The sequence below is a fragment of the Anabrus simplex genome, chromosome 6 (assembly GCF_040414725.1).
Source record: "Anabrus simplex isolate iqAnaSimp1 chromosome 6, ASM4041472v1, whole genome shotgun sequence".
NCBI classification, from domain to species: Eukaryota; Metazoa; Arthropoda; class Insecta; order Orthoptera; family Tettigoniidae; genus Anabrus; species Anabrus simplex.
The window spans coordinates 303,265,105-303,292,013 of record NC_090270.1 but is presented as its reverse complement, the minus strand read 5'-3'; the positions used below and the strand labels follow the sequence as shown (position 1 = coordinate 303,292,013).

Sequence of the window (26,909 nt, the reverse complement as noted above, 5' to 3'; positions counted from 1 at the left end):
CTTCCAGTGAGATACTCTTATGCAGTCCATAAATTATTTTTATAACGGCTTAAAATATACACACTCTGCATCAAGCTGTCAAAAAAATGATTACAGTACCAACTTCTTCTCTACTCATCAGTAGTTTAATCATATTCACCTTCTCTTCAGCTTCCATTCCAACAACTAAATCGTCTTTTTCATAAGTCCAGAACTGTGTGGTAGCGCTGGAAGCAAGTTGTGGCACAGAAGGCTACTTTACAGTCTTCATACTCATACCAAGCTGGATATTACTGCTACATACCTGCCAACTTCCCCGATTTAGGTGGGAGACTCCCGATTTTCGACAGTTTTTCCCGCCTCCTGATTATTCTATTATTTCTCCCTATTTTAGCTTATTTTTTTGGTGAACTTCAAACATTTGTTTTCAAATCTCCCCATTTCAGCTTGTTTACGCGAGTGGCCGGAAGTCCTTCGCTCACTGGGTGCTTTCAAATGAAATATCTACGTTTATTATGGTGAGAAATGTGCACGAATGTGCAATGTTTATTGAAACCTGTATATAGCGAAGCATATATCGATCGTCAATCTCTCGTTCTATGTTCGTGTTCGTTCACATCAGTCTAGTCGATTTTAGAGACTAGTCGCTAGATATTGAGCCTTTTTTAGTAATTTAGTGATAGAATTTCAATGATAATGACTAGTGACTTTTCTAGAGATTTCAGGAGCCGTTTGGAGACAATTGTGATTAATTTCAATTTATCTCATTATAAATAAAATAAGAGTGTCTGTACATTGCTCAGAATTTATAATGAATGATATTTCTGTACCAGTCGTGACCATAGTAACAAGGAAAAATGCACGTTTTAATTTTCTGTAATGTCTGCCTGAAAACAGCTGAAGAGAATTTAACAAAAATCAGTATATAGTAAACAGCTGAAGAGAATTTAACAAAAATTAGTATATAAAGTCGGGGAATAAGTCGCTACAATCTAGGCCATAAATAATATTGTGTTTATGCTGAGTGAAATGGTAGTTTAGGGGAAGGCCTAAAATTTAATTCTCATATATATATGTTATTATTGGCGCTTTCAATAAATACTACATAATTAAAGTTATATATTATTAAATTTCCTAACATTTATGTCTTATACATTTTTACCGTACTGGCTATGATAACAGAGATATTCATGAATTTGGCTTTTTGTTGCTAAGTCTATATCAGGGCAGAGATACGAGAAAATGGGTGAAAAGAATTTAATAAAAATCGGTATGTAAACTCGGGGAATAAGGAACTACAGTCTACGCTATAAATAATTTTATACACCCGGTTCAAAATGGTAGTTTAGGGGAAGGTGCCAAAATTTAATTTTTAATTACCTATCTAATTGGCCATATCAAAAGTACTACAAATCAAAAGTTACAGAGAGTACAATTTCTGATTATTTATGTCTTATTCAGTTTTACCGTACCGACTATACTAATATTGTGACAATGATTATAAGAATGAGAAAAAGCCATGAAGGAATGATCGCTTGAATAATAACACAAGAGGGAGTCATAAAAGAAAGGATGACTCACTCGACTTGAGCGAAATAAAATAGCTCTTGCGGACCACATACACACATACCCCCCGTGGGTGGGGGATGCAGGGGAAGAATACACTCATGGTATCCCCTGCCTGTCGTAAGAGGCAACTAAAGGGGGTGACCTAGGGATGTTTGAATTGGTACCCTGAGACTACTTACAATTAGTACCACCACGCTGGATCACTTTTACTTGCGCGTAGTACCACTATGTTAGGTACACAATAGCTTTGTGATTAGTAGCAACAGTGTGTGTGAATCAGGGCGAGTTTTACAGTACCTGTGATTAGTACCACTCTTATGAGCGACACCATGGGTCTGCCTTGCCTATGATTAGTAGCCAGTATGTGAGGAACACCAAGTTATGATTTCTGGTCAGTGGATGATTTTGGACTTTTAAACTGGCATTACATTTCGTCTCATTTTGTACCATTACGGGTCGATGGCATAGATGTTAGGTCCCGTTAAACAGCAAGCAACATCTTAAATGGAATAATGACACAGGAGTGTTCACGGCTGTCTGTGGCCTGGTCATTCTAGCTCTAGAACTTTGAACTGTTAGATCGACACTGTGGTACTTTTCTTTAAAAGTGAGTACATGTGCTGTTTTTCATTTTAGCGAATATGTCATATGACAGCATTACTTTTAATTGTGACATTCGCACTGACGTCATTGTAATGGCCTATATTGACTTCAGTTGGGAAAACTATAAGGTCAGTCTTTCTGAGAACTGCGCAGCGAAGCACGGGTACAACAGCTAGTTAACTGATACAAATAGCATTGTGCTTCGCATAACCACGCGAGCGCTTGATACAATATATTAATCTATGCATTTGCGAAGTAATGCCATTTAAGTGCTTGACCGATTCATAGGTGTGGAGCATGAGTTCATACTATTTTCGGAAGGCTTATCAGAGACTGATCATCTTACTCGCATACTTCCTGTGATGTAATAGAGATGTGTAATTTTTAGCTTTGTAGCATCGTTATAGCAACAGTCGGGCTTTGAGACAATAAGTGTTATAAATATATCATAGTATTGTATTGCGCAAGACATGTAGAAGAAGTTTTGACCAATTGTATCTCCTGATTCCTCCTGATTTTCATATCAAAATCTCCTGGTTTTTGGTTTTGTAAAGTTCGCAGGTATGCTGCTAGTGCTACTGTCACATTCACTTCAGACACTTTCACTATTGCACTTGCTGTCACCTGCCATTTCAACATTAGTCTCATTATCAGATGACACATCACACTCTGAATTTTCACAATGTAGTAAATCAAACAGTTTGTCTTCTTGAAGAAGTTTCTGAGCTCTGCTTTTACCTGCCATTATATTCACACTATCATTCATACCAGCATAGTGGACAGTAGTGCCCTGGCCTTTGGCTGACTGATGAATGAACAAATTTTGCTTGGTTATGTGCGAAAAATGTGACCTTGCCACGGTGGGGAGGCTGGCGTGTCCCAATGAAGCAGACAGCCAAGCCACAGGTACAACCATATCGGATGGATATCTGTTGAGAGACCAGACTAACAAATGGTTCATCAAAAGGGGGCTAGCAGCCTTTCGGAAGTTGCAAGGTCAGCAGTCTAGATGACTGATATAGCCTTGTAATAATACTCAACATGGCTTAGCTGTGTTGATACTACTTCACGGCTGAAAGCAACAGGAAACTACAGCCATAATTAACTCCCAAGGGCATGCAACTATCTCTGTATGAATGATGTACTGATGATGGCTTCCTCCCGGGTAAAATAGTCCGGAAGTAAACTAGTCCCCCATTCGGATCTCTGGGTGGAGACTACACGAGAGAGGGGGATCATCAGGAAGATGGATACTAACATTCTGCAAGTCGGAGCGTGGAATGTTAGAAGTTTGATTCGTTGTGGTAGGTTACAGAATCTGAAAACGGAGATGGATAGACTACAGTTGGATGTAGTTGGTATAAGTGAAGTACGTTGGCAGGAAGAACAGGATTTTTGGTCAGGCAACTACCGAATTATCAACACAAAATCAAACGGGGGAAATGCAGGAGTTGGTTTAATAATGAATAAGAAAATAGGGCAGCAGGTAAGTTACTACAACCAGCGTAGTGAAAGAATTATTGTCGTCAAGATAGACACCTAACCAATGCCCAACAAAATAGTGTAGGTCTCTATGCCTACTAGCTCAGCGGATAATGAGGGAATCGAAAGAATATATTAAGAGATAGAAAATTTAATACAATATGTAAAAGGTATTAGATAAGTAAAATTAAAAATCCACCTTTTCACTACTAATATTAAACTAAACAAGTTACAACATTTAATTGGAACTAGTTTCGATGCTGGTGAGTGTCATCTTCAGCCAAATATGAGAACAGGCAATTGTAAATAAACATATCATCATTATTTCAATGCACATATAAACTCTCTCAATATGGGACTTATGATGCCCGTAAAAGTATCTGGAGAAAACTTCAAATGATTACAATTTCAAAATCTTGAAGTCGCGATTAGAACGACACTTAACACAACATAATTTTTTTCACTCAAGTTAGAACTTTGAAAGTTCACAGTTTGTTTTTCAAAAATAATTTTTATGTTTATAAAGGAACTTTACACATGTTTCATCCTTTGTACTTCTGATCAATTGTGACAAGACATTTTATTTAAATTGTGAACCTTCCTACCCTAAGTAGAACTCAGGACTTTCAAGATTCCATCTTGAGTTAAATGATTATGTTATGTTAAAGTGTCGTTCTAACTGAGAAACTCTATATGTGGTTCAACCTTTGTATTAACATTTCATTTAGGACAAGACTTTTCATCTATTTGAGAATCTTATGGTTCTAAGTCGAACTCAATACTTCCAAAGTTCTAACTTGAGTGAAAAGAATTATGTTGTGTTAAGTGTCATTCTAATTGTGACTTCAAGATTTTGAAAATGTGATCATTTGAAGTTTTCTCCAGATACTTTTAGGGGCATCATAAGTCCCATATTAACAGTGTTTACATGTGCACTGATATAATTGTATGTTTATTTACGATTGCCTGTTCTCATATTTGGCTGAGATGACGCTCACCGGCGTCGAAACTAGTTCCAAGTAAATGTTATAACTTGTTTAGTTTAATCTCGTAATATCCTTTGAAAAGGTAGATTTTTAATTTTACTTATCTATTATTCTCGGTTCAATACGGACTTAAAAATGAATTTCTTAAATTTAAATATAAAAGGTGATGAAAATCTAATTGTGATGGGAGACTGGAATGCAGTGGTAGGCCAAGGAAGAGAAGGTAATACAGTAGGAGAATTCCGATTGGGACAAAGGAACGAAAGAGGAAGTCGGCTGGTTGAATTCTGCACTGATCATAATTTAGTCCTTGCCAATTCTTGGTTCAAACACCACAAACGACGGCTGTATACGTGGACGAGACCTGGAGACACTGGAAGGTATCAAACAGACTTCATTATGATTAGGCAGACATTCAGAAACCAGGTGTTGGATTGGAAAACTTTCCCAGGAGCAGACGTGGACTCTGACCATAACTTGTTGGTCATGAAATACCATCTGAAGTTAAAGAGACTGAAGAAAGGAAGGAGTGCAAGGAGATGGAATCTAGACAAGTTGAAAGAAAAGAGTGAGAGGGATGGTTTCAAGGGACATGTTGCACAAGGACTAAATGAAAAGACTGAAGGAAATACAATACAGGAAGAGTGGATAGTCATGAAAAATGAAGTCAGTAGGGCTGCTGAAGAAATGTTAGGAAGGAAGAAAAGATCAACTAAGAATCAATGGATAACTCAGGAGATACTAGACCTGATTGATGAATGATGAAAATACAAGAATGCTAGAAATGAAGAGGGCAGAAAAGAATACAGGCGATTAAAGAATGAAGTGGAAAGAAAATGCAAGGTAGCTAAGGAAGTATGAACAAGGAATCAGTCGCAGGTAGCGATAACCTTTCAGTTAGCGTTCTCAAACTTGCTGGTGATGAAACTTTAAGCCACTTGGCAAAAATATTCATGTCTTGTGTACGCAATGCATTCATCCCTCCATCTTGGAACAGAGCAATGATAATTCTCCTGCAAAAAAAAGGGAACATACATGACATCAGAAACTACTGTCCTATTAGCTTTCTTTCTGTCCTTTACAAGCTTTTCACCAAGGTACTGACAAACAGAATCAGTTCAAGGCTTGATTTTTTCCAGCCAATTGAACAAGCAGGTTTCCGCCGAGGTTTTGGAACAATCGACCGCATACTCACCCTTAGTGAAGTTATCAGCAGAAGTAATGAATATCAAATGCTGCTCTGTCTAGCCTTTGTGGACTTTGAAAAGGCTTTTGACTTGGTCAGCCACGCTGCTGTTATGCAGGCTTTAGCCTACATAAGAGTACTCCAGCATATCTACGAAACCTCTTCAGCCTTCGTGAACGTCAATCTGCCAACCATGGATTTTCTCATTCAAAGACTGTGTTCTCCCTAGGACCTTTTTGATGGGCGCACCGCCCTGCTGTTTTTACAGGCCGCGCGGCTAACATAACCTAGGTAATTGTTAGTCACATAATAATCATACATATCTGAATCACTGGTTGCTCCAATTTAAATTAGACATACATGATAAATCTTCATTTTCATCAGCATAATTGCTTCAGTTATATCGGAAGTTTAAATGTTTAGCTTGACTGTCATGTAGTGCTCGAGCAGTATCTGAATTAACGTGGAATCGCAAGCGTGCATTCGATTCCGCATGACGTCACAAACCCGTATGGCAGTCCACAGCAAATGAGTGGTAAGCCCGGGTGTTAGGCCTATATGATTATGAACGAGTAGTAGTCGAACCCCACTTTCGGAAGCCCTGAAAATGGTTTTCCGTGGTTTCCCATTTTCACACCAGGCAAATGTTGGGGCTGTCCCTTAATTAATGCCACGGTCAATTCCTTCCCACTACTAGCTCTTTTCCTATCCCACCGTCGCCATAAAACCTATCTGAGTCGGTGTGACGTAAAGCAACTTGTAAATCAGGTATAAAATGAGCAAGTAGTAGAACACTAGAAGTTCAAAATACTCTTATGTCTTATTCATGATAATAACACTAAAATAGTTATATTTTGCAGTTGAAGCCCCCCCCCGAAAGAAGGGTCTAAGCCACATTTTTTCAGCAAGTTGAGTTTTTTGTGGAATATGGGTCTGTATCATCTATAGATCAAGTAGAGGGTTTGGATTTTTGGACACGTTATGTGGACGATGTTTATGCTATAATAGATAACAGACTCACCGATAGCAATAAAGTTTTAAATATATTGAATAATTTGGATTCCAATATAAAATTCACTTTAGAAGAAGAAGTTGAAAAATCACTGAATTTTCTGGACATAGTCACAACCAGAGAAGAAAAAGGATTTTCTTTCAAAATACACAGAAAATCCACTTTCACACTGACCACTATCAAGAACAACTCGTTACACCCTGAGGCACAGAAAAGATCAGCATATTATAGTTATGTTAACAGAGCGTTTAGTATTCCTTTATCCAAATCTGAAAGGAATAAAGCACTGTTGTTTATCCGACAACAAGCCCTCTTGAATGGTTTCAACAATAACATGATTGATAAAATAATTAATAAATTTTCGGAGAAGCAACAATCTAAATTAGCAGTCGAACCTAGTAAAACTGAAAAATATATCAAGTTCACATATAATAATCCAAACATTCATGTAATAACAAATTTATTTAAGAGAAAAAATTTCAAAATTGCATTTTCCACCAATAACAACATGAAACATAGTATTTTCAACCATGATACAATAAATCTCTCGGAAAAAGATAAATTTTTTGATTCCGGAATATATAAACTCACATGCTTTGAATGTAAGAATACATACATAGGACAATCTGGCCGCAATTTTAAAGTTAGATATTTGGAACATGTGAATGCTGAAAAACATAGAAGATTCTCAGCAATGGGATCACACATGACTGCCACAGGTCATAAATTTACCAACATAGAACAAGACCTGACCATCATAAAAAAGTTAAAAAAGGGCAGCTTAATGAACACATATGAAGACCTGTACATTCATCTAGACCAACTTGTAAAGAAAAATGATAACCTTAATGAGGCTGTAGAATATAAGAATCCATTATATTATCAAATTCTAGTATATTTGAAAATGCTTGAGAAGGATCACGAAAAAAGAATTGGAATTTCTCCACCTACAGATAGCCCTACAACTTATTCCTCCTCAGTTGAAGCTATAGGTGACAGCAAGGAAGTTCTTGACACACCTATATCCCCCACTCCTCCACCTCCTCAGGTGCAAGAGCAAGGAAGAACGCATCATCAATATTACACCCGGCGCAAAACTGTGAAAGAATGACAGGAGTTACTGTTCCAAAGGAAAGCAGGCTTAATAAGATTTGACAACTAGGAATTAGTTATATTTTCATCTACATTAATAATAAGAGCCACACTGTGATATCAGGATTTCTTCATTTCGATAATTACTTATAAATTGTATAATTTTTAATTTATAAATTGATCTTTTTTCATGAATTATTAAGAAAAGAATATTTATTAGGACAACTTCTCTATGGAATATTGTACAAGTGTTTCCTTGACGACTGCTTTCTATTGTAGAAATAATTTATATATTTTCTCTTGAGTTATTTGTTTGTTTTAATCTTGTCAATCTTATGTTAATTTTAAGGACACTTCCTCTAAAGCATTACTATGTCAATTTTATATATTTTTCATCTAAACAGTGTTATGTGGCTGAAGATGTTGATAATATACGAAACATGTACCACTTTTGACCATTAAAAATTGCCTTAAGCAATCATTGTATCGACTAGGTGGAAAATAAATAAATACTTAATTGTGAATCTATTGAAGTGCGATACGGACCATGAAGCTGATTTTTATGTAAAACTTTATCCCCTCGTCATTGGAAAGTTCGATAAACCACAATGTTTTAAGGGCGTCGGGCACTTTCCATGCCAGTACAAAGCATCTAAAAATGCAAACAGTACAGAAATCCAAAAAATAATGCATTTACACAGAGGGTCCGGCATAATTTATCCTCGTCTTTGAATTGTGTGATTTTTTTCTTTCGTAGTGTGAGGTTATGTTTGTCAGGGATTTATCCAAGTGCATTATTTGAAGATTGTAAGTTAAATGCACCGTGTTGGATACATTTCGGAAATAGTTTTTTCCATGGGATTTGAAAGGTTTAAACTGTGAATCGAGGTGATTGCATGTATTAATGGGTCTTAGAATACTTTGTGACGCGGCAAGTGTTTACATTTCTCAAGTACGAGAGAAGTGCCATGGCGGGGAATCCTACAAGGATAGAGTCATAGAAAAGTTCGATTTTAAGGGCATCGGGTACTTCCTTTGTAAATACAAGGCATCTAAAATGCATACAGTATACTAATTCAATTAATAAAGCACTTGCACATGGGAGCCAGCATAGATTTCTCCGCGTCTTTGAATCGTGCTTTTTTTTTCTTTTCTTTTCTTTCGTTGCGTGAGGTTATGTTTGCCAGTGAGATATACGAGTGCATTACTTGAATACTGTAAATGCACCTTCTTGGATACATTTTGGAAATAGTTCTTTTTTCGTGGCATTTGAAGGGTATAAACTGTGAATCAAGGTTAACTGCATGCAGTAACGGGCCACAGAATATTTTGTAACGCGGCAAGGGTTGGTACTTCTGAATTGCGAATTGGCGGTTAATTCGAAATCACGTAATTCGAAGTCCGATTTTTGAGAGCCAACGACTTTGAATTAAGGAGGTTTTACTGTATATTGGTATAATAACCTACCTTGCTTTGGACTTAAAGAGACCACATAGTAAAAACGATTGAATATGGCTGATAGTGATATTGAATTTCAATATGGTGAAAATTAAAATAGTCACATGTAATAAAGTACAAGGATGTCGAAGGTTGTATGGTCCTAGGAAATGTAGATGCTGTATATAGGAAAATAAAGGAAACCTTTGGAGAAAAGAAATCTAGGTGTATGAATATTAAGAGCTCAGATGGAAAGCCACTTCTAGGGAAAGAAGACAAAGCAGAAAGATGGCAGGAACACATCCAACAATTGTATCTGGTTCTGGTACAAGAAGAAGGTATTGATGAAATGGGAGACCCAACTTTGAGGTCAGAGTTTGACAGAGCTGTAAGAGACCTAAATAGGAACAAGGCACCTGGAAATGATGACATACCCTCTGAATTACTTACTGTCTTAGGAGAAACTGGCATGGTAAGGTTATTCCATTTAGTGTGCAAGATGTATGAGAGAGAAGTGCCATCCGATTTTCGGCAGAATGTCGTTATACCTATTCCCAAGAAAGCCGGTGCTGACAAGTGTGAAAACTACTGCACTATTAGTTTAGTACCACATGCCTGCAAAATTTTAAAACGTATTATTTACAGAAGAATGGAAAGACAAGTTGAGGCTGAGTTGGGAGAATATCAATTTGCAATCCTGACTAGACGTCTGATCTTAGAGATATTAGAATCATTCTGTATTGATGGTTTTCACTTTACTTTTACTTTACACAGCTGAACCAACAATAGACTCGATCACGCGAACAAGACCGTTACTTTGAGAAGGCCAGGCCGTTTGAGAGAACCACCACCTTCTAAACGCTATTGGAATTTCACTGACGGTTTCCACTAGGTCACTTACAGTTTACCATGCATCTGTCATCTCCCTAACACAGCTTCTCAATTTATGTCACGGCCCATAATAAGGCAAAGCAACCAGCCAACATTATGAAACAATAATCAAGAATGGGACTGCTAGATTGAGGAGATATTGAGAATGCTGCTGTTTTAAAGCTTTAAATTTCATCAGTGTTTTTCCTTGTCACAGGCTTTTCACCTACACGTTATGTCAGGCTTGGTTTCTCAAACTTTTTCGCTCTCGCTCCCCTCCTAGCCAATTCGATATGATGGGTTTCTACAAAGACAGATTTTCTGCCTGAATTTTTGACAGTGATTTCCCCCTGATTTGTATTGTTACAAAACCAATATTTTGTAAACTAAGAGGTCCGCAACCTCACTATGTGCACTTATTGTTCATTTCCATCTGTATCATTTGTTTTCATTTCTTTTCTTCTTAAGTTAACACAGTTTTTAGTTTCAATTGCGTTTTGTATTAACCCCTGTTTCCCTGAATTTTATTGCAGTAAGTTGGGTTTTTTTTGCTCCACATGATGATGTAAAAATTGTATATTGTGCTAATTTTGTTTCTGTATAGGCTCTCTTTTGTTTTTTCATTTGTTCCTTCATTATGTTTTTTGGCATTTTTTTAGCTTGTATTATGCCAATTATTTCAACCCCCCCCCCCTCCCCACCCTTTTTCACTGAAGATGGCTCAAACAAGCCGAAACATGTTTGAATTTGATTACTCCGTCTAATGATGGAATATATGATGTATTGAATTAGGGGGATTCACTCAAATTTTTTCACCTTTGTAAAGTGACCTTAGAGGATCGAGTTGAGAAGGACAAGCCCGCGTACACGGCGTTCATAGATCTAGAAAAGGCATTTGATAATGTTGATTGGACCAAGCTATTTAAGATTCTGAAGGTGATTGGGATCAGATACCGAGAACGAAGAATTATCTACAAACTGTATAAAAATCAGTCCGCAGTCATAAGAATCGAGGGCTTTGAAAAAGCAGCAGCAATCCAGAAAAGTGTGAGGCAAGGCTGCAGTTTGTCCCCCCTCCTCTTGAGTGTTTACATAGAACAGGCAGTAAAGGAAATCAGAGAGGAATTTGGAAAGGGAATCACAATCCAAGGAGAGGAAATCAAGACCTTCAGATGTGCCGGTGATATTGTTATTTTATCTGAGACTGCAGATGATCTCAAGAAGCTGCTGAATGGTACGGATGAAATCTTGGGTAAGGAGTACAAGATGAAAGTAAATAAGTCCAAAACAAAAGTAACGGAGCGCAGTCGAACAAAGGCAGGTGATGCAGGAAATATTAGTTAGGAAATGAAGTATTAAAGGAAGTAGATCAATATTGTGACCTGGGTAGTAAAATAAACAATGGCAGAGGTAAGGAGGATATAAAATGCAGACTAGCACAAGCAAGGAAGAGCTTACTTAAGAAAATAAATTTGCTCACTTCAAACACTGATACAGGAATTATTACAAAGATGTTTCTGCAGACTTCCATCTGGAGTGTGGCATTGTATGGAAATGAAACATGGACGACAACTAGCTCAGAAAGAAAGAGAATAAATTTTTTAAAATGTAGTGTTACAGAAAAATGCTGAAGGTGAGATGGAGAAATCGAATCACGAATTAAGAAATACTGAATCGAATTGGTGCGAGGAGATCAATTTGGCTAAATTTGACAAGAAGAAGAGAGAGAATAATAGGACACACCTTAAGACACCCAGGACTTGTTCAGTTGGGTTTTGAAGGAAGTGTAGGCAGTAAGAACGGTAGGGGTAGACTAAAGTATGAATATCACAAGCAGATTAGAGCAGATGTAGGATGCAATAGTTACGTAGAAATGAAAAGATTAGCACAGGATAGGATAGCATGGACAGCTGCATCAAACCAGTCTATGGACTGATGACTCAAACAACAACATGTGGTTTTACGAGAACCCTACTGTGAGCAAAGTTTGAAATTAACATATACACACAATGAAGCATGATCTCTGCTCCTATAATGGAATAAAATAGTCATAACAATCGCTGAAAGACACTTTCAATGTTATAACGATATATTCTGCCATGGCCACTTTGAGAAGCCATCTGGCTATAACAATTTAGTCTGCAATTACCACTTGAATGTTTAATAGTCAGGCAAACACCAGATCTTTTACATGCCAACATCATACAACATGGAGTTGCTCATAGGACCTTCTTCCATCCTTCAAAAATCTGACCACCTTTGAAATAAAATTCAGGAAACTCAATCGTCAAAAGTTACCATTGTTTCGCCCAGAGTGCGGCATGGACTCATCAGTTGGATACCGCACCTTTTTCAAGACACTGGCCGGCTAGCACGCCGGTAGCGACACCACTGCAAGCCATACATGTGATAAGCACAATGCAGTGCCGACGTACTAGGGGAGAATTTCATCTCCACTCGCTATATTGCCATCGCGGGCTAGCATGACCAGTGCTAGCCGGCCAGTGTCTTGAAAAAGGTGCGGTATCCAACTGATGAGCCCATGCCGCACCCTGGGTGAAACACTGGTAACTTTTGACGATTGAGTTTCCTGAATTTTATTTCTAGCTATCTCAATCAGAAGCCATATTTTGGTCTGACCACCTTTGTTTGGCATTCGGAGGTTAACACACCAACTGACTCATAATGAATATCAACACACAGCAAATAACTAGAAATAATATCCAATGCACAGAAACGAGTCACTAGAAATGTATGTGACAACTGTCCCAATGCTTTTGTGATAGAAGAACAAGTAATTTTAAAAAAGGTCAATGAGTTAAATAATAACTGCAATGAGTATGTTCAAAGGTGCTGGAAACTGACATTTTTACTATATAGATATAAAGTTTTAACATAATACTAACTGAAGCAATAACTCTGCTATGAAGAGGAGGTCCAATCAACGCTGAACTTGAACTGTTAGCATCCGTGAAGATGCTGTGGGCTTCCAGTTCTGCTGACAAGGTATGAGACATCTTCTGAGCCATTGAAGATGAAGGGTTCAGCTGGTTTCCCAGCATATGTGGAGCACTCACACCATTCTCGAACCTGCAGGTCATAAAAACACTCACCACATTTTCAGATGTACTCACATGTAAATCACTACAAAATGGGGATAGGAGAACCAGCAACTATAAACCGAATTATGATAAACTCAGAAGAAGAATTTTAAACAACCTTTACTTCAGCTGATTAATCCAGAACAAACCAAATCATTTTCAGTAAATGAATGTAATCATAAAATGAAAGCTAACTTATGTGAAAAACTACATCTTATTAAGAAAGACCATAAAAAATACAGAACTGAGAAGTGGTTAAAAATTTGGGAATAATATAATTTAAAATGTCAACTGTATTTCTTCCCTTTCATTTTTAGAGAATCGCAGGAGATTCAAGAATGAAAGAGGAAATTCACTTCCTATTATTACTATGGTAGTAAAGCTGCTGTACTTTTCACTATTCCAAGTAGTCACATAATGGAAATTTTCTGTCTTGTGTGGAATGACCAATACACATAACAGGATTACATTAAAGATAATCAGAAAAAAAAAAACCTTCTAAGACATTCTTGAAGCTGAGGCAATGAAGCACTGCTTGGTAAACAATAAATCTATAGGCTAACCTTGTGTAGTTAGCATATTTTAAAAAGCCTGTGTTTAAAGAAATATATACATAAAACACAACTATGCCCTTCTCTCGAGTAAATATTAACCTGCCTTAACAGTACTGGTAAAATTAACAGGTATGGATTTTCTTGTGTCAGCTGAAGTGAAATATTTAAGGTGTGTTTATACAAGGTTTGTAATCATACACTAAAGTTAAGAGATCTTCGGCATCCATGGAAAAATATGGGGCATGGTGACAATGTGTGCATTAAAAGGTGCCCTGGCACAATTTGATTCGTCACACAGTGTTATCGATACCAGGTGCGCAAGAAAACCAGATGTGGACAGTGGGTGACATCACATGGCAATACAGGGCGCACAACAGTTCCCCATACTCTGGATAAAGCCCTCCAGCAAGGCTTGTGGTAACGCATCCCATTGCTGGGCAAGAACCGTCAGGAGGTCAACAATGATCCATGGCGATTACAACGTTAGGGCTGCAATACTTCAGCCTAAGAGCGTCCCATGTATGTATATTTGGATTAAAGTCTGGGGAGTGAGCTGGCCACTCTAGACGTGTGATGTCCTCATGTTGCAGGTACTCGTTCACCAGACCAGCCATGTGTGGCTGGGCATTATCCTCCATCAGATGGAACCCAGGTCCATATGCCCCTAGAAAAAGCCATACATGCTGTTGTAGGATGGTATCCCTATAGACAGCACCCATTACAGTACCCTTAGGAAACGCATACAGTGGGGTACAAGCTCCTAACATGGTGCCGCCCCAAACAAGAACATTGGCGCTGCCATTATCGGTCCATTTCCAAAATATTGGCAGGGTCGTAACATGTCCCACGGATGTGTCAGGTGAACAGACAATGAGAATCACTCACCAGGCTAAACCGAGACTCATCCGTAAACAGGGCACTACCCCACTGTTCCTGGATCCAATCATGATGAGCAAGACACCACATTCAATAAGCCACGCATTGCCTCTGTGTGAGGAGAATGCATCTGGAAGGACACCAAGCCTACAGAGCAACCTTTCGAAGCCGACGATACACAGTCGGACAGGAAATATGTAACCCAGAGGTTGCTGCGAGGTCTCTAGCTAGTCCAAGTACTGTGCCGGTTGGACGTTTTCGGGCAATTAAGACAAGATAACGATCCTGACGCTGGGTTGTAGCATATGGTCTACCTTGCCTGTATCGCCACTGTTTCCTCCCTCCTGGAAGGTTCTCCACAGCCGTGAAATGACACTATGAGCGATATTCATCTCCTGGTCCACTTGGCGTTGACTGTGGCTAGCCTCAAACCTGCTGATGATTAGACCACAAGTAATGTCAACCAAATGTATTCTCTGTGCTATCCTGCATCCGTACAAACTGAATACCGTGTGCCAAACACACATAACACGCAGTGGGAACCACTGTATTCTTGAACTGAGCTGCCAGGTTTGTCACGTATTTTCATGCTGTCCAGCAACAGTTTAGTTAGCACAGCATCACCATGATGCAATGATTTCTTGTGGATCTCGAAGATCCCTGTAGACATGAGTGTATTATTATAAGTAGCAAAAGCACGGGTATAACATAAATGCAATTAAATACGTACTAAGAGTCAACAATTAATGGTAAATTTCAAAACACCCTAAGCAAGCAATTAAGAAAGAAAAAAGAAAAAAACGAGAGATCATCTCAGCTATTCCAAGTAATTCTGAGAAAACAGATGAAGTTACATGCATTAAAAAATTAAGTTCACAGCTTTTATACTTCCATCGGAACTAGTAAAACCACAAATACAGTATATCCCACCGCACATACAATGAAAAAGTTATACAAAGAAACACAAAGTAGAAATTTAACCCTTTTCTAGAATCTATTTAAAAATACCATAATGGAAATTAAATTTTTTAAGTACAATAAAAATCATGCAGATTCTTCAATACTAGTATCCAAACATTCCTTTCAAAGTGACTAGAAAATGAAATTATTAACTGTTTATCCCAAATACACAAACCTACAATACATGAACATTTTAAATTTAAACACTAGAATGAGAAAACTCTGCTGAAGCAATCGCTTAAATTGCCAATTTGTTTTATTTCTCTTCAGTAAGAAGATTCACATAAGTGAAAAGAAACACTTGTAACTTTCCTCACTCCCTCAGAGGAATGAAAATGATCAGTAGTGCAGACAGACAAAAATTTATAGGTGGGCTGAATTCTAAATAGGCCTACACACCTTTTGAAATTATACAGTACATTTTGGAGGAGGACCTGCAGCTAAAAAGACAGGTTTGTTAGGCACAGATAGTTATGATGTATAGTAAGACGAGTCCACAATGAAAACAAAGTTGATGTTAACCTGAAAATGGTATATGATGTTTCTGATCTCCAGATATTTTGGAAAAATGAAGAAAACATACTTCCACACTTGTCCCATGTGGCATGTGCCATTTTATGCATCCCCACTACAAATATGTCATCCGAACGATGTTTCAGTATTACTGGTGACATTTTAATTGACTCTACGCATAGCCTTCATACTGATTCAGAAATGTCAACCTTCGAAGGTGGTCCAGTAGTGTGAAATCTCAGAAGAGATGATGGGGAATGCAACATCTGGGGCAAATTATAATATGCAATTTTAAACAGTATTAACATGTTTTTTTTTTTTCTATTCCTACAAGTTAATAACTAAAGAATTACACACACAAACATAACTAAGTTACTTTGCTCATAGCATCTTCATAGTTGCTTCTGATGAGAGACTAACTTAGAAAACTTCTTTTCATAGTAGATATCCAAGCACGATAACATTTTTGTTTTTCTCACCAGGAGACCAATAAGTCTTGTACTTATATTTGGTCAAAAGTCAGTGTAATTCTTGCGAACAATACTCAATATTGCTATGAAGTATCACTAAAATGGCAAATATAACTTCAGAAAGGACTGAATATTTCATGTTTCCAGAAGCATCTTTCAGCTTTGAAATTTTAGCCATTGATACATCCATAGTTTCACAATCTGAAATGTCTTAATTTAATAGATCTGTTCGGTAGGAAGCAAATACCACTTCCAGTTTGTCTTGGTCAGTGTCCTCAATTATGTTTTGAAACAATTTAAAAAGAAAAAAGCACTGATAAAAATGAAGTAGTTGCTCCCAATGTAACATCCACTACTTCTGCATGCTTCATCACAGAGTCACGAAAAAGGAAACTTGTCCAAAATGTAGTTGTATGCTGTAGTGAAAAACTTTTTCACCAATTTGAAGAACTGTCTTACTGTCATCTCCAGATAAACAGCCAGCCTTACTTCCTCGCTCAATGTGCTGTCTTCTTGTAATTCCAACTCCTGCTATTGAACTTTATATCACTAATGCACTTCAAACTTGCTTCTAACTGCTTTCCGATCTTTTCAGCTTTCAAAAACCTCACTGTTAAACTCATCAACAATCCATAAGATTTTGTGGCTTCATTTCCTGACACATCTTCATACTTTTTTCCCCCATTCTTTTGGAGCTACATTCAAAAAAGAAATACATGTTTACTAACAATGTTTCCACGTTTACATTTTCTTCCAATGTTTTAGTGGGCTTTTGGGCAGCTAAATAAAGTAGGTGACAGATAAATCCTCATATAATCATTGAAGGATTCTGCTGTTTCAAAAGTGCTGACATTCCTTTAAATTTACCTGTTTAGCATGTTGCAACATAATGATACCGTTTTTCCATTTCAACATCTTGATCTTAATTTCTCTATCCAACACCTGAAAGATTCCTACCCCAGTGTTGCAATTACATTCCACCAAAAAAAATAAGTAAACACTAATAGATACAATTTGCAGTCATTGTTATCATAATTACCATTGGCAGACAATGAGTACGGTGCATTTTGAAGACTTGACTATTTCAGATACTGTTGACTCAGACATGTGTCTCACTATTACAATTGTTTTGGTTCTGCCACTTCCTTACTTTTTAGCAATTTCCAAGTCAGGAAACATGGCCTTGAATAATGGTCTAGCAGGGTCTGCTGCACAAAAGGGAGGGCTATGTTCAACCAAGAAACATCTGAAATTAAATTCAGCCTGCATCCTCCATAGTTTTAACTGAAAAACACATTTGCATGTTTCACAAAACATGGGGTTCAGTGAAAGTTTAGATCGTCCTAAACACACTTCACAGGAATTAATTAATTTTTTGAATCAAGTTGAACTGGTTGATTCTTCAACACCTTGGTCATTTTATCTTATTTAATTTTAGTAACTGCTGAACCAGAAAGTTACCATCGGGGAGCATCTAACTTGTGATTAATTATTTCATGCTTTGAATATTTAATTTAATGCTATCATTGTTGCATTCTTTAACACTAGAACGCCCGATGGAATAATTTTGTTTAATTTTTCCGAATTCAAAAAATTTGTTCGGTGACTTTTCATCATTTATGGGGAGAATAATAACAATACTTTGTCTATTTCTGTTAATTAAAAATTATGCTTGTATTCTTCACATTTACCTTAGATGCCCAAAGGAATAATTTTGACTCCTACAGAGATATGCACACAAATCATACCCTTTCTCGTGTTACTCCGACTTACATTAGTAGGCAAGCAGCTTGTAGAACGTAACACTGTAATGGATTAGTTCATTATTGTTTTGGATGACGTTACATTGTGTTTTAAAACCATGATAGATAAACTCTGCTCAACAAAAAACTACAGGAATGATCATATGCCCCTTACTGTGTATCAAGCTACGCAGAGGAAGAATGTGGTGCTTCTGAGCACACTCCACCCAGATATAGACATCTCTGACAGTGAGAAGAAAACACCTTGTAGTGACCAGATGGTCCACAAATAATCTACCAGAACACGTTAGATCTGGCTGCAATAAATGCTTGGATCATATACAAGGAAATAACACTAGAGAAAATAGCAAGATCACAATTTCTGCAAAAGCTAGCTGAAAAAGTGATAAATCCTTAGATGAACAGCAGAACAGCTGTCCATATCAAGCAAACAATTCGACGGTGGGTCATTGACAAGTCAAGTCATGGAAAGTTGTAAAAAGAATAGGACAGTAGGTAAATGTAGCACATGCAATCAAGCAGTCTGTGGGTCTTGCACTGCCATCTGTACTAGAAAGTGCAAAATTTCAATGGCCTCAAGTTGTGTGTTGAGGTATTCATAGATATGTTATTCCTTTCTACAGTACATTGAAAAGTACAATGTATGTAACAATGTTTACAACTAGGGTTTTATACTAAACTAGCAAAAATATAATGTTGAAGTTATGAAAACTCATAAAAAAACAGAAAAAGACAAAAATCATATTCATACACGTAAACTGGGTTAAAATCATGTATGGAGTCAAAATGACTATCTTTGGGCGGTATAGAAAGGTTGTAAACCCCAGGCGTGCTAGTGTTAAATGCAAGTGATGGATTAAGAAGCCTATGTTACACACATTCTGAGTTACGATAAGTAGCGGCGCTAAGAAGCTCGGGGCTCCCCCACTATAATTGTAAATGGACCCTTCGTTTCCTTATAAGGAAAGTTACAAGTTTATTTCATAGTACAAGGTTGTATATTATTACAATGATCTGCAACGATGATGATGATGATGATGATGATGATGATGATAATAATAATAATAATAATAATAATAATAATAATAATAATAATAATAATAATAATAATAATAATAATAATAATGTTACACAATTTAGTTTTCACACAGCACAAGAAATGCATATTCCAATTATAGTAACCAAAACATGCTTACCATCCCAATATAAGAAATAATCTCATTTTGAGGACCAAATAATTTACTACTATTTACAACTCAACCGTCCATCATAGGCCTACTTAGCTAAACCGACTGCCGAGAGTTAAAAACATGTTCAAAACTTCAGTAGCCTATTTAGGGTTTAGATGAGGATGTCTTTGTTATTGCATCTTTGCTGACTACTGGGTTCTCAGAACTGGCTAATTACTTCAAAGCCTTGTTGATTGTTATGAGTGGCAGCAAGGGATGAGTATTATTGGATCAGGTTGGGAAACCTACATTCTTCCAGTTATAACTACCTGACTTCTATTGACGAAAGAAGCTCTGCACTAGGACAGCCTACGTTAGGAATAACCCTCTGTAATACAAATGATACTGTGTTGTGTACTGTACCTTTATCAATATGTAAAATCACTTTTCAGCTACTGAATTAAGAAACAGTCACAGGCCCCTCACAAGCCATGGGCCCCCCGCTCTGCCGGTGTGCAGGGTCTGCGGGGTGCTTATCGACGCCACTGGTTCATACATAAGCTATTAAATTCCGTCAGTTGCATATTTCATTGCAAACTTTGTACCCGCTGGCTTACTTTGACAAATACCATTTACACATAATTTTTCAGGTCTTGCGATACTTTGACAGGTGAAAGTAAGAGTCTTCTGTAATTAAATGTTCGACTTTTAGATGGTTCAAACCACCAACAGAAGGTGAAAGGAGTTTACTGAAATAATCAATAGCAGGACCTAGACTAGTAGAAGCACACCTTTTTTCATAATAATTATTTAGTTTCATTATGTTTCTTTGCATGGCCATTAGTCTGGATATCGTTGTACATCTTCATTAGTCTGCATGCTCATGGGCAACAAAGCCGTTGGATGAGAATGCAGATATTTGTGTCATTTCCTGAGGGATCCAAAGCAAACTGAAGACTGCCTGTTGGATAGTTGTAGTGAAACTACAGACATGGATAAGAATGTATGCTCATATCAGAGTGAAAGTAGTAGTGTCAGTAATAATGAAGATGATGTCGTAAGTGGAAAGGAAGCTGTAAATTGACCTATTGTCAATGTACCCAAGTATAATGAGATGCCAATGGACGAGTGTGACCAATGTGGTTTGGAACATTCCATTTATTGGTGAGAGTGCTGCAAGTAAAAAAGTTCTGGAGAAGTTTGATATTTGAAATCTAAAAATGTACAAACTATGTTTAGTGAAACACTGAATGATAAAATTTTCTCTATAACTATTGAATTTTAAGGTTACTGTAACAAATTTTAAACAATATTAAACATGCAACAATGTATTATATGTATTAATTGAACTTTCAATTTTTTTTGTTTATTTTTTAAATAATTAATAAGTCAGTGGGTTAAGAGCCAATAATATTTATCCAGTTTCATTTTGCATTTTTGGGCAGTTGCTGCAACAAATCTGCTGGCCATATTCACATAGTTATACGCACACTGCATAGTTTTTGCAGAAAATTAACTGTGAATGCATTCCTATTTCAGTTTTGGGGAGGGCGATTCATGTGAACTTGAACTAATTGGCATTTAAAGTGCCAAAGTATCCAGACACCTATCTGAAATTGCACTTAGATTTCACCCCTGTCACATTCCCTATTGAAAACTAAAACCTACAACGGTTTTCCAGTCATTGAACGGGTCAGGGATGTAATGAATGAATCATATATAGGCTATTAGTACGATGGGGTCGCCACTCCCAAAGTGTTATATTAATGACTGATAGATGCTATGAAATGAGAATGGAGAGTGTTGCTGGAATGAAAGATGACAGGGAAAACCTGAGTACCCGGAGAAAAAAATGTTCCGCCTCCGCTTTATCCAGCACAAATCTCACATGGAGTGACGAGGATTTGAACCACGGTATACAGCAGCGAGAGGCCAACGTGCTGCCGTCTGAGCCACAGAGGCTCCACATTCCCTATTATTGGACATTAATATGGGGTGGGTCCACCCTGAGCCTTTATGACAGCTTTAATTCCTTTGGAGACACTTTGAATGAGGTGTCTGAATGTCTATGGAGAAATGGCAGCCCATTCTTCCTCAAGAGTCAAAACCAGAGAAGGTGATGTTGGACGCTAGTCTATGGAGTGAAGTCGACGTTCTTACTCTCCCAAAGGTGTTCCATTGGGTTTGGGTTGGGACTCTGGACAGGCCAGTCCATTTCAGGAATGTTATTGTCTACAAACCACTGCCTCACAGATGCAGTTTTATGACATGGTGTACTGTCATGCTGATACAAACATCATCTCCAAACTGGTCCTCTACTGCGCTCAGAACACAATGGTTTAAAATGTGTTCATATTCTTTCACAATTAGAGTTTTCTTAAGCACAAAAAGGGGACCACACCATAGCCACAAAAAACACCCCCTTACCATAACACCATCTCCTCGTACTTCATTGTTAGCACTATACATGATTGCAGGTAATGTTCTCCAGGTGTTCACAAAACCCAAATGCTTTCGTCGGACTGCCACAGGATATAGCATGATTCATCACTCCAAATCACTCGTTTCCAGTCATCCGTTGTCCAGTGACGTCACTCTTTACACCAAAGCATCGCTCAGCAATGACTACAGAAATATTTGACTTATGAGCAGCAGCTCAACTATTGTACCCCATTCCTTTTAACTTCGGATGCACAGTCATTGTGCTGGCTGGACTGGTGGCAGCACTTTGGAACTCACGAGTGATTCCTTCCGCTCATTTCTTGAGATTTTTTACAATCACCCTGCGCAATGCTCAACGGTCCCTGTCCGTCATTAAATGAGGTCTGTCTAGTCTTGGTTTAGCTGCGGTTATTCCCTCGCATTTCCACTTCACAATCACATCGCCAACAGTCGACTTGGGCAGCTTTAGAAGGGTCAAAATGTCCCTGATGTATTTGTTACTCACATGACATCTAATGACTAGTCCATGTTCAAAGTCACCACGCTCTCATGACTGACCTCTTAGTATGTTTTATCTAATTTATGTTGTTGGGATTTCAATTTTGAGCTAACAAGATACGAGTGTGTTATTTTCTCTTCATTACTAGCTAATAATATTCTTTGCCCACATATTATGCCTTCAATATATGTATTAAAAAATCAAACATTTTTACAGCATGGAGATGACTGAAATTATTTCTATATAAGCATACTATTTATCTTTGAGATGCTACGCATTAAGTATCTTTGCATTTGCTGATACTACATACAATATGTATAATGTAGTCCGCTAGGCTTAGTGGGTCAGACACTAGGGCACTGGCTTTCTGGCTTTTTGAGTTCAAGTTGGTTGGTACAATCCTGACTCAGTCCAGTTATATTTGAATGTACTAAAAATGCCAGCTTCGTGCTGGAATATTTTCTGGCATGTACTGTAAATGAACTCCATCAGGAAAAAATTCCAGCACATCAGTCTCCAAACACCATCAAGGTAGTTAGTGAGATGTAAAATCTACACCACCACTCATTATTATAGATATTCTTCAGAATCATTGGACATGTATGACAACAAAATCACAATTAAGATGTTTTACAGATTCCTTCGAATGCATAGTTAGTAGCTGAAGAAATATGAAAGCCTGGTTAGTATGAGAACAGCATTTAAAATTGTTCACGCAAATCAATGATGAAGATAGTAGCCTCAAATTTCTATCAGTACCAAGGCTGTGATGAATATGAGAATACATGGATAATAGAATTAAATAAAGTGGCAGTTGTAGATTTGGTCTCGGACTAAATATTATCCAGTTACTGCTTTCTGAAAATTTTTTCTGGTTTTCACCAATCACTGCACTGTAAGCACTCAGTTTCTCACCCACATCATGACATCAAAAATTTATCTAGCCAGTCTATGTATGCTTGCTTGTTATTTACATCAACATCTTTTGCAATTATTATTGGGCCCAAAAGGGAATTCCTTAGTAATTGATATATCACAGCGTCCAAGTGATCGTTCTGCGAGCTTTCATTTTACTATCGGTAATTTGCATTTCCGAAATAGGGATTCCAATTTTCACTGCATCACACCCAATATTGATCGTCGTTTGGTCTATACTATAAATTTGAGCAATTCTTGCATCACTTTAACCTTTCCATTTCCTGGGATAATCTCAACACTACTCATTTACATTTCTCAGCTAATTTAGCAATTCAAGTCAAACTGGGGAGTGCTCAGTGCAAAAAATAACGTTCATGCAAATAAAATTATGTAAAAACAGGTGTTATACTATGAATAATCACACTTACTGAGCTAGTTGTAAACAATGAAGTCCAAGACTGTGCTGTACTCGTCACATCGCTGGATATGGAAGGGGGAACTGAGGGAAGAGTACGTTCTAACAATGTGACAGTTAAAAGAAAGTGATGGTTAAAAAGGGGACAGAAAACGGAGGTTTTACTGTAACCATTTAACCATTAAACTTGCATGTGTTCAAACATTATTTAAATTCATTTTCCTACAAAAATGTGCATTCTTTGTAACTCTTAAAAGTTTTCCAGAAAAATTACACAAAGGAGGACTTGGAGCTTACAAACCAGGACATTTGGAAAAAAATTGAGATCTACCCCCCCCTCCTACTTGTGTGGTGAGGGAGGCAAACAGTGGCACCAGGTAAGCATCCACAAGGTCCGAATGTCCTCACATTCCTCCCAGCTGTCTGCTCAAGCGACTAACATACGTGTCACTTCTGCCAGCTACAGTCACATTGATAAGTTTCACATGCAATTTACATGGAGTGCTGAAACCCTGCTGTTATCCCAGGGTAAAACAGACATGAGGTACTTTTGTTTGAAATTCATATCAAAGTGCACAGAGTTCCACATGTGCAACGTCAAAAGTAAATACTAGTACTTAATAAAATAATGAAATTCTGAGTTTATGGAGGCATACAAAGATACAGCATGTACTAATTAGAACAGAAGGCAAATTATTCAGCAGAAAACCTTATAAAACAAAGAAGTTAGCTGGGCCAATTCTGAACACTGATCATTTCGTAAGCTGTTTTATAACACAAGATGTCAGCGTTATATACTAATACATACAAAGAAACTAATAAAGTAATTGTTCCGTTTGAAATATTCTACCACTGAAGCTGTGAATATTTCCTACATTTAGACTTGATAATATTTAGGTAGGAGATCTAACTAACAGTGCCATGATACAAAATAAGGAAATAAATGAAGGGTAGCAACTCACCACATCAGAATACACATGTTCACAGAACAACTAGAGTGGCAAGTCCTCCACACTGATCTATCATTACATAGCCAAAGGGCTGTGAGATAATTTAAAAAAAACATAAATCTGTCACAACTGGAGATAGTTTTGCCCTTCAAGACCCACTTTACCTAACTGTTGCACCGAAAATTATCAACCATGGGATAGTACTACTACTACTACTGCACGTGCACTATTAACTACATTTTTACCTCTTGGGTCAATTTCCTCTGTTACCAAAACATATCTTTTCTTATGAAAACAAGCAGAAACTATAAGAAGTAAGATCTTATAACAGTCACAAAATTTACAACACATACAGTAGAGCCGTGATAATTCGATCATGATTACTTTGAGGTTCCATGTAATATAAACCAGTCTTGCAAAAATTATTTTACAAAATACATACAAAAATCCTATTTATACATCTATCACTAGTATTTTTTCATGTACAATGAACAGATATTACTACACCACTATTAGAAACACAGGTATCTTTAGACTGACTTTGTTTTCTTTTCGAGTTCTTGTGCCAAACAGCTGGCTATACAAAATGGGATCATAAAAGAAATGAAAATGTGTTTAAGGCTGGTATTACACTATCGAAGAAATTGGATAACAACTCTAATCAAATAAATTGAACAACGTTTGACGCCATGTTGTAATCAAAGATATGCTATTACACTACATCAAATATCTTGGACAAACTCCGCAGACTTCTTTCCGAGAAGTGCGTGTGCAGTATTAATTATAGGAATAATGTTAAGAAAAGTCTGAAATTTTGGGTGAGGACATGGATTGCGAGGAGAAGCTCAATGGGAATTGTGAATACAATAATGAATGAATTTGAAAAGCGAGGACCTGGATTCATACTGGAGATACATAAGAATGGATATAGACATATTTCAGAAGTTAGCTGAGAAAGTTGCTCCATTAATGCTGAAGCAAAGTACCCATTTGACAAATGCTATAAGTTTAGAAGAGCAACTGGCAGTAACTCTTCGTTTTCTTGCCAATGGAGCACATCCAAACATATTTACAATATATTACACGTATTTTGGGAATTACGATAGAGGATGTGAGAAAAATAAATGTTTTCAGGATCCAATACTTGGCTTAAAATATAAAGATAACTGATGATATTTTATGTTTGCAATTATAATACTAAGATTCACTAGGCATAGATAATAAAAATGTAATAATATCAGCAATTACCTTAATATTTTCAGCCAAGTATTGGGTACTGAGAATTTTTCCCCCCCCTCTTCCACATCTTCAATCGTAATGACCCTTAAGGTCATTTGCCATATTGCTGTACTTCTTTAATTGCAATTCTCTGTTTTATAATGTGTGGACTTCATGTTATACAGTGCATCTTTCTCTTCAAACAATGCAATAAGCAGTTTCACTGCAGCGACGCTCCAATTTAATTATTGGCCACTTTTGCCATGTTATCTTTCACCTTTATTACTAAATCTTTGATCAAATAGAACATGGAGAAACTAGTCAAAGACTGATCCAAGATGGTTTTCATCCCAGTTTTATTATCAAAGATTATTCAATTTCTTTGATCCAATTTCTTTGATCCAAGTTATTTGAATCCAAGTTCTTTGATGGTGTAATACTGGCCTAAGGAATTGATTGTGAAACCAATAATCAATTACGTCTGTGATCACCAAGATAACTGGAACAGGAGATCCTATGCTACCAAGGAAGGGAAAAAAGATCTGCGGAACATCCGATGAAGCGAAGGAGAAAAAATGCAACACCGTAACTGGATACTTGGCCCAGTACTTGGAAGGAAGATAATGATTATGATGATTATGACGAAAATGCATACTGTTTCCTCGCTTGTTCCTTCATTAAATGAGGCCGTGTGGTCATTTGATTTATGAATTCCCATCTGAAAATATAACCATCATCCAGTGACAGCTGTCATTAAAAATAAACAGTCACAGGGTGACTGTCATTGCAAACAGTGTACCCACAGCCTACATGTAGTTATGTTAACCAATTATTAAGTCACAGAA

The 26,909-nt window shown here is 37.2% G+C and overlaps 1 protein-coding gene across 10 annotated transcripts in view; it reads right to left on the bottom strand.

Annotated features, from left to right (window-relative positions):
- Positions 1–26,909, bottom strand: part of Alh (Alhambra) — a 338,473-nt gene that overhangs the window by 165,551 nt on the left and 146,013 nt on the right. For all 10 annotated transcript variants that reach the window (XM_067150502.2, XM_067150503.2, XM_067150504.2 and 7 more), the window contains one exon: positions 13,123–13,306. In XM_067150502.2, coding sequence (XP_067006603.2) covers positions 13,123–13,306 — 184 coding nt within the window. The remainder of the gene's footprint in view (positions 1–13,122; positions 13,307–26,909) is intronic.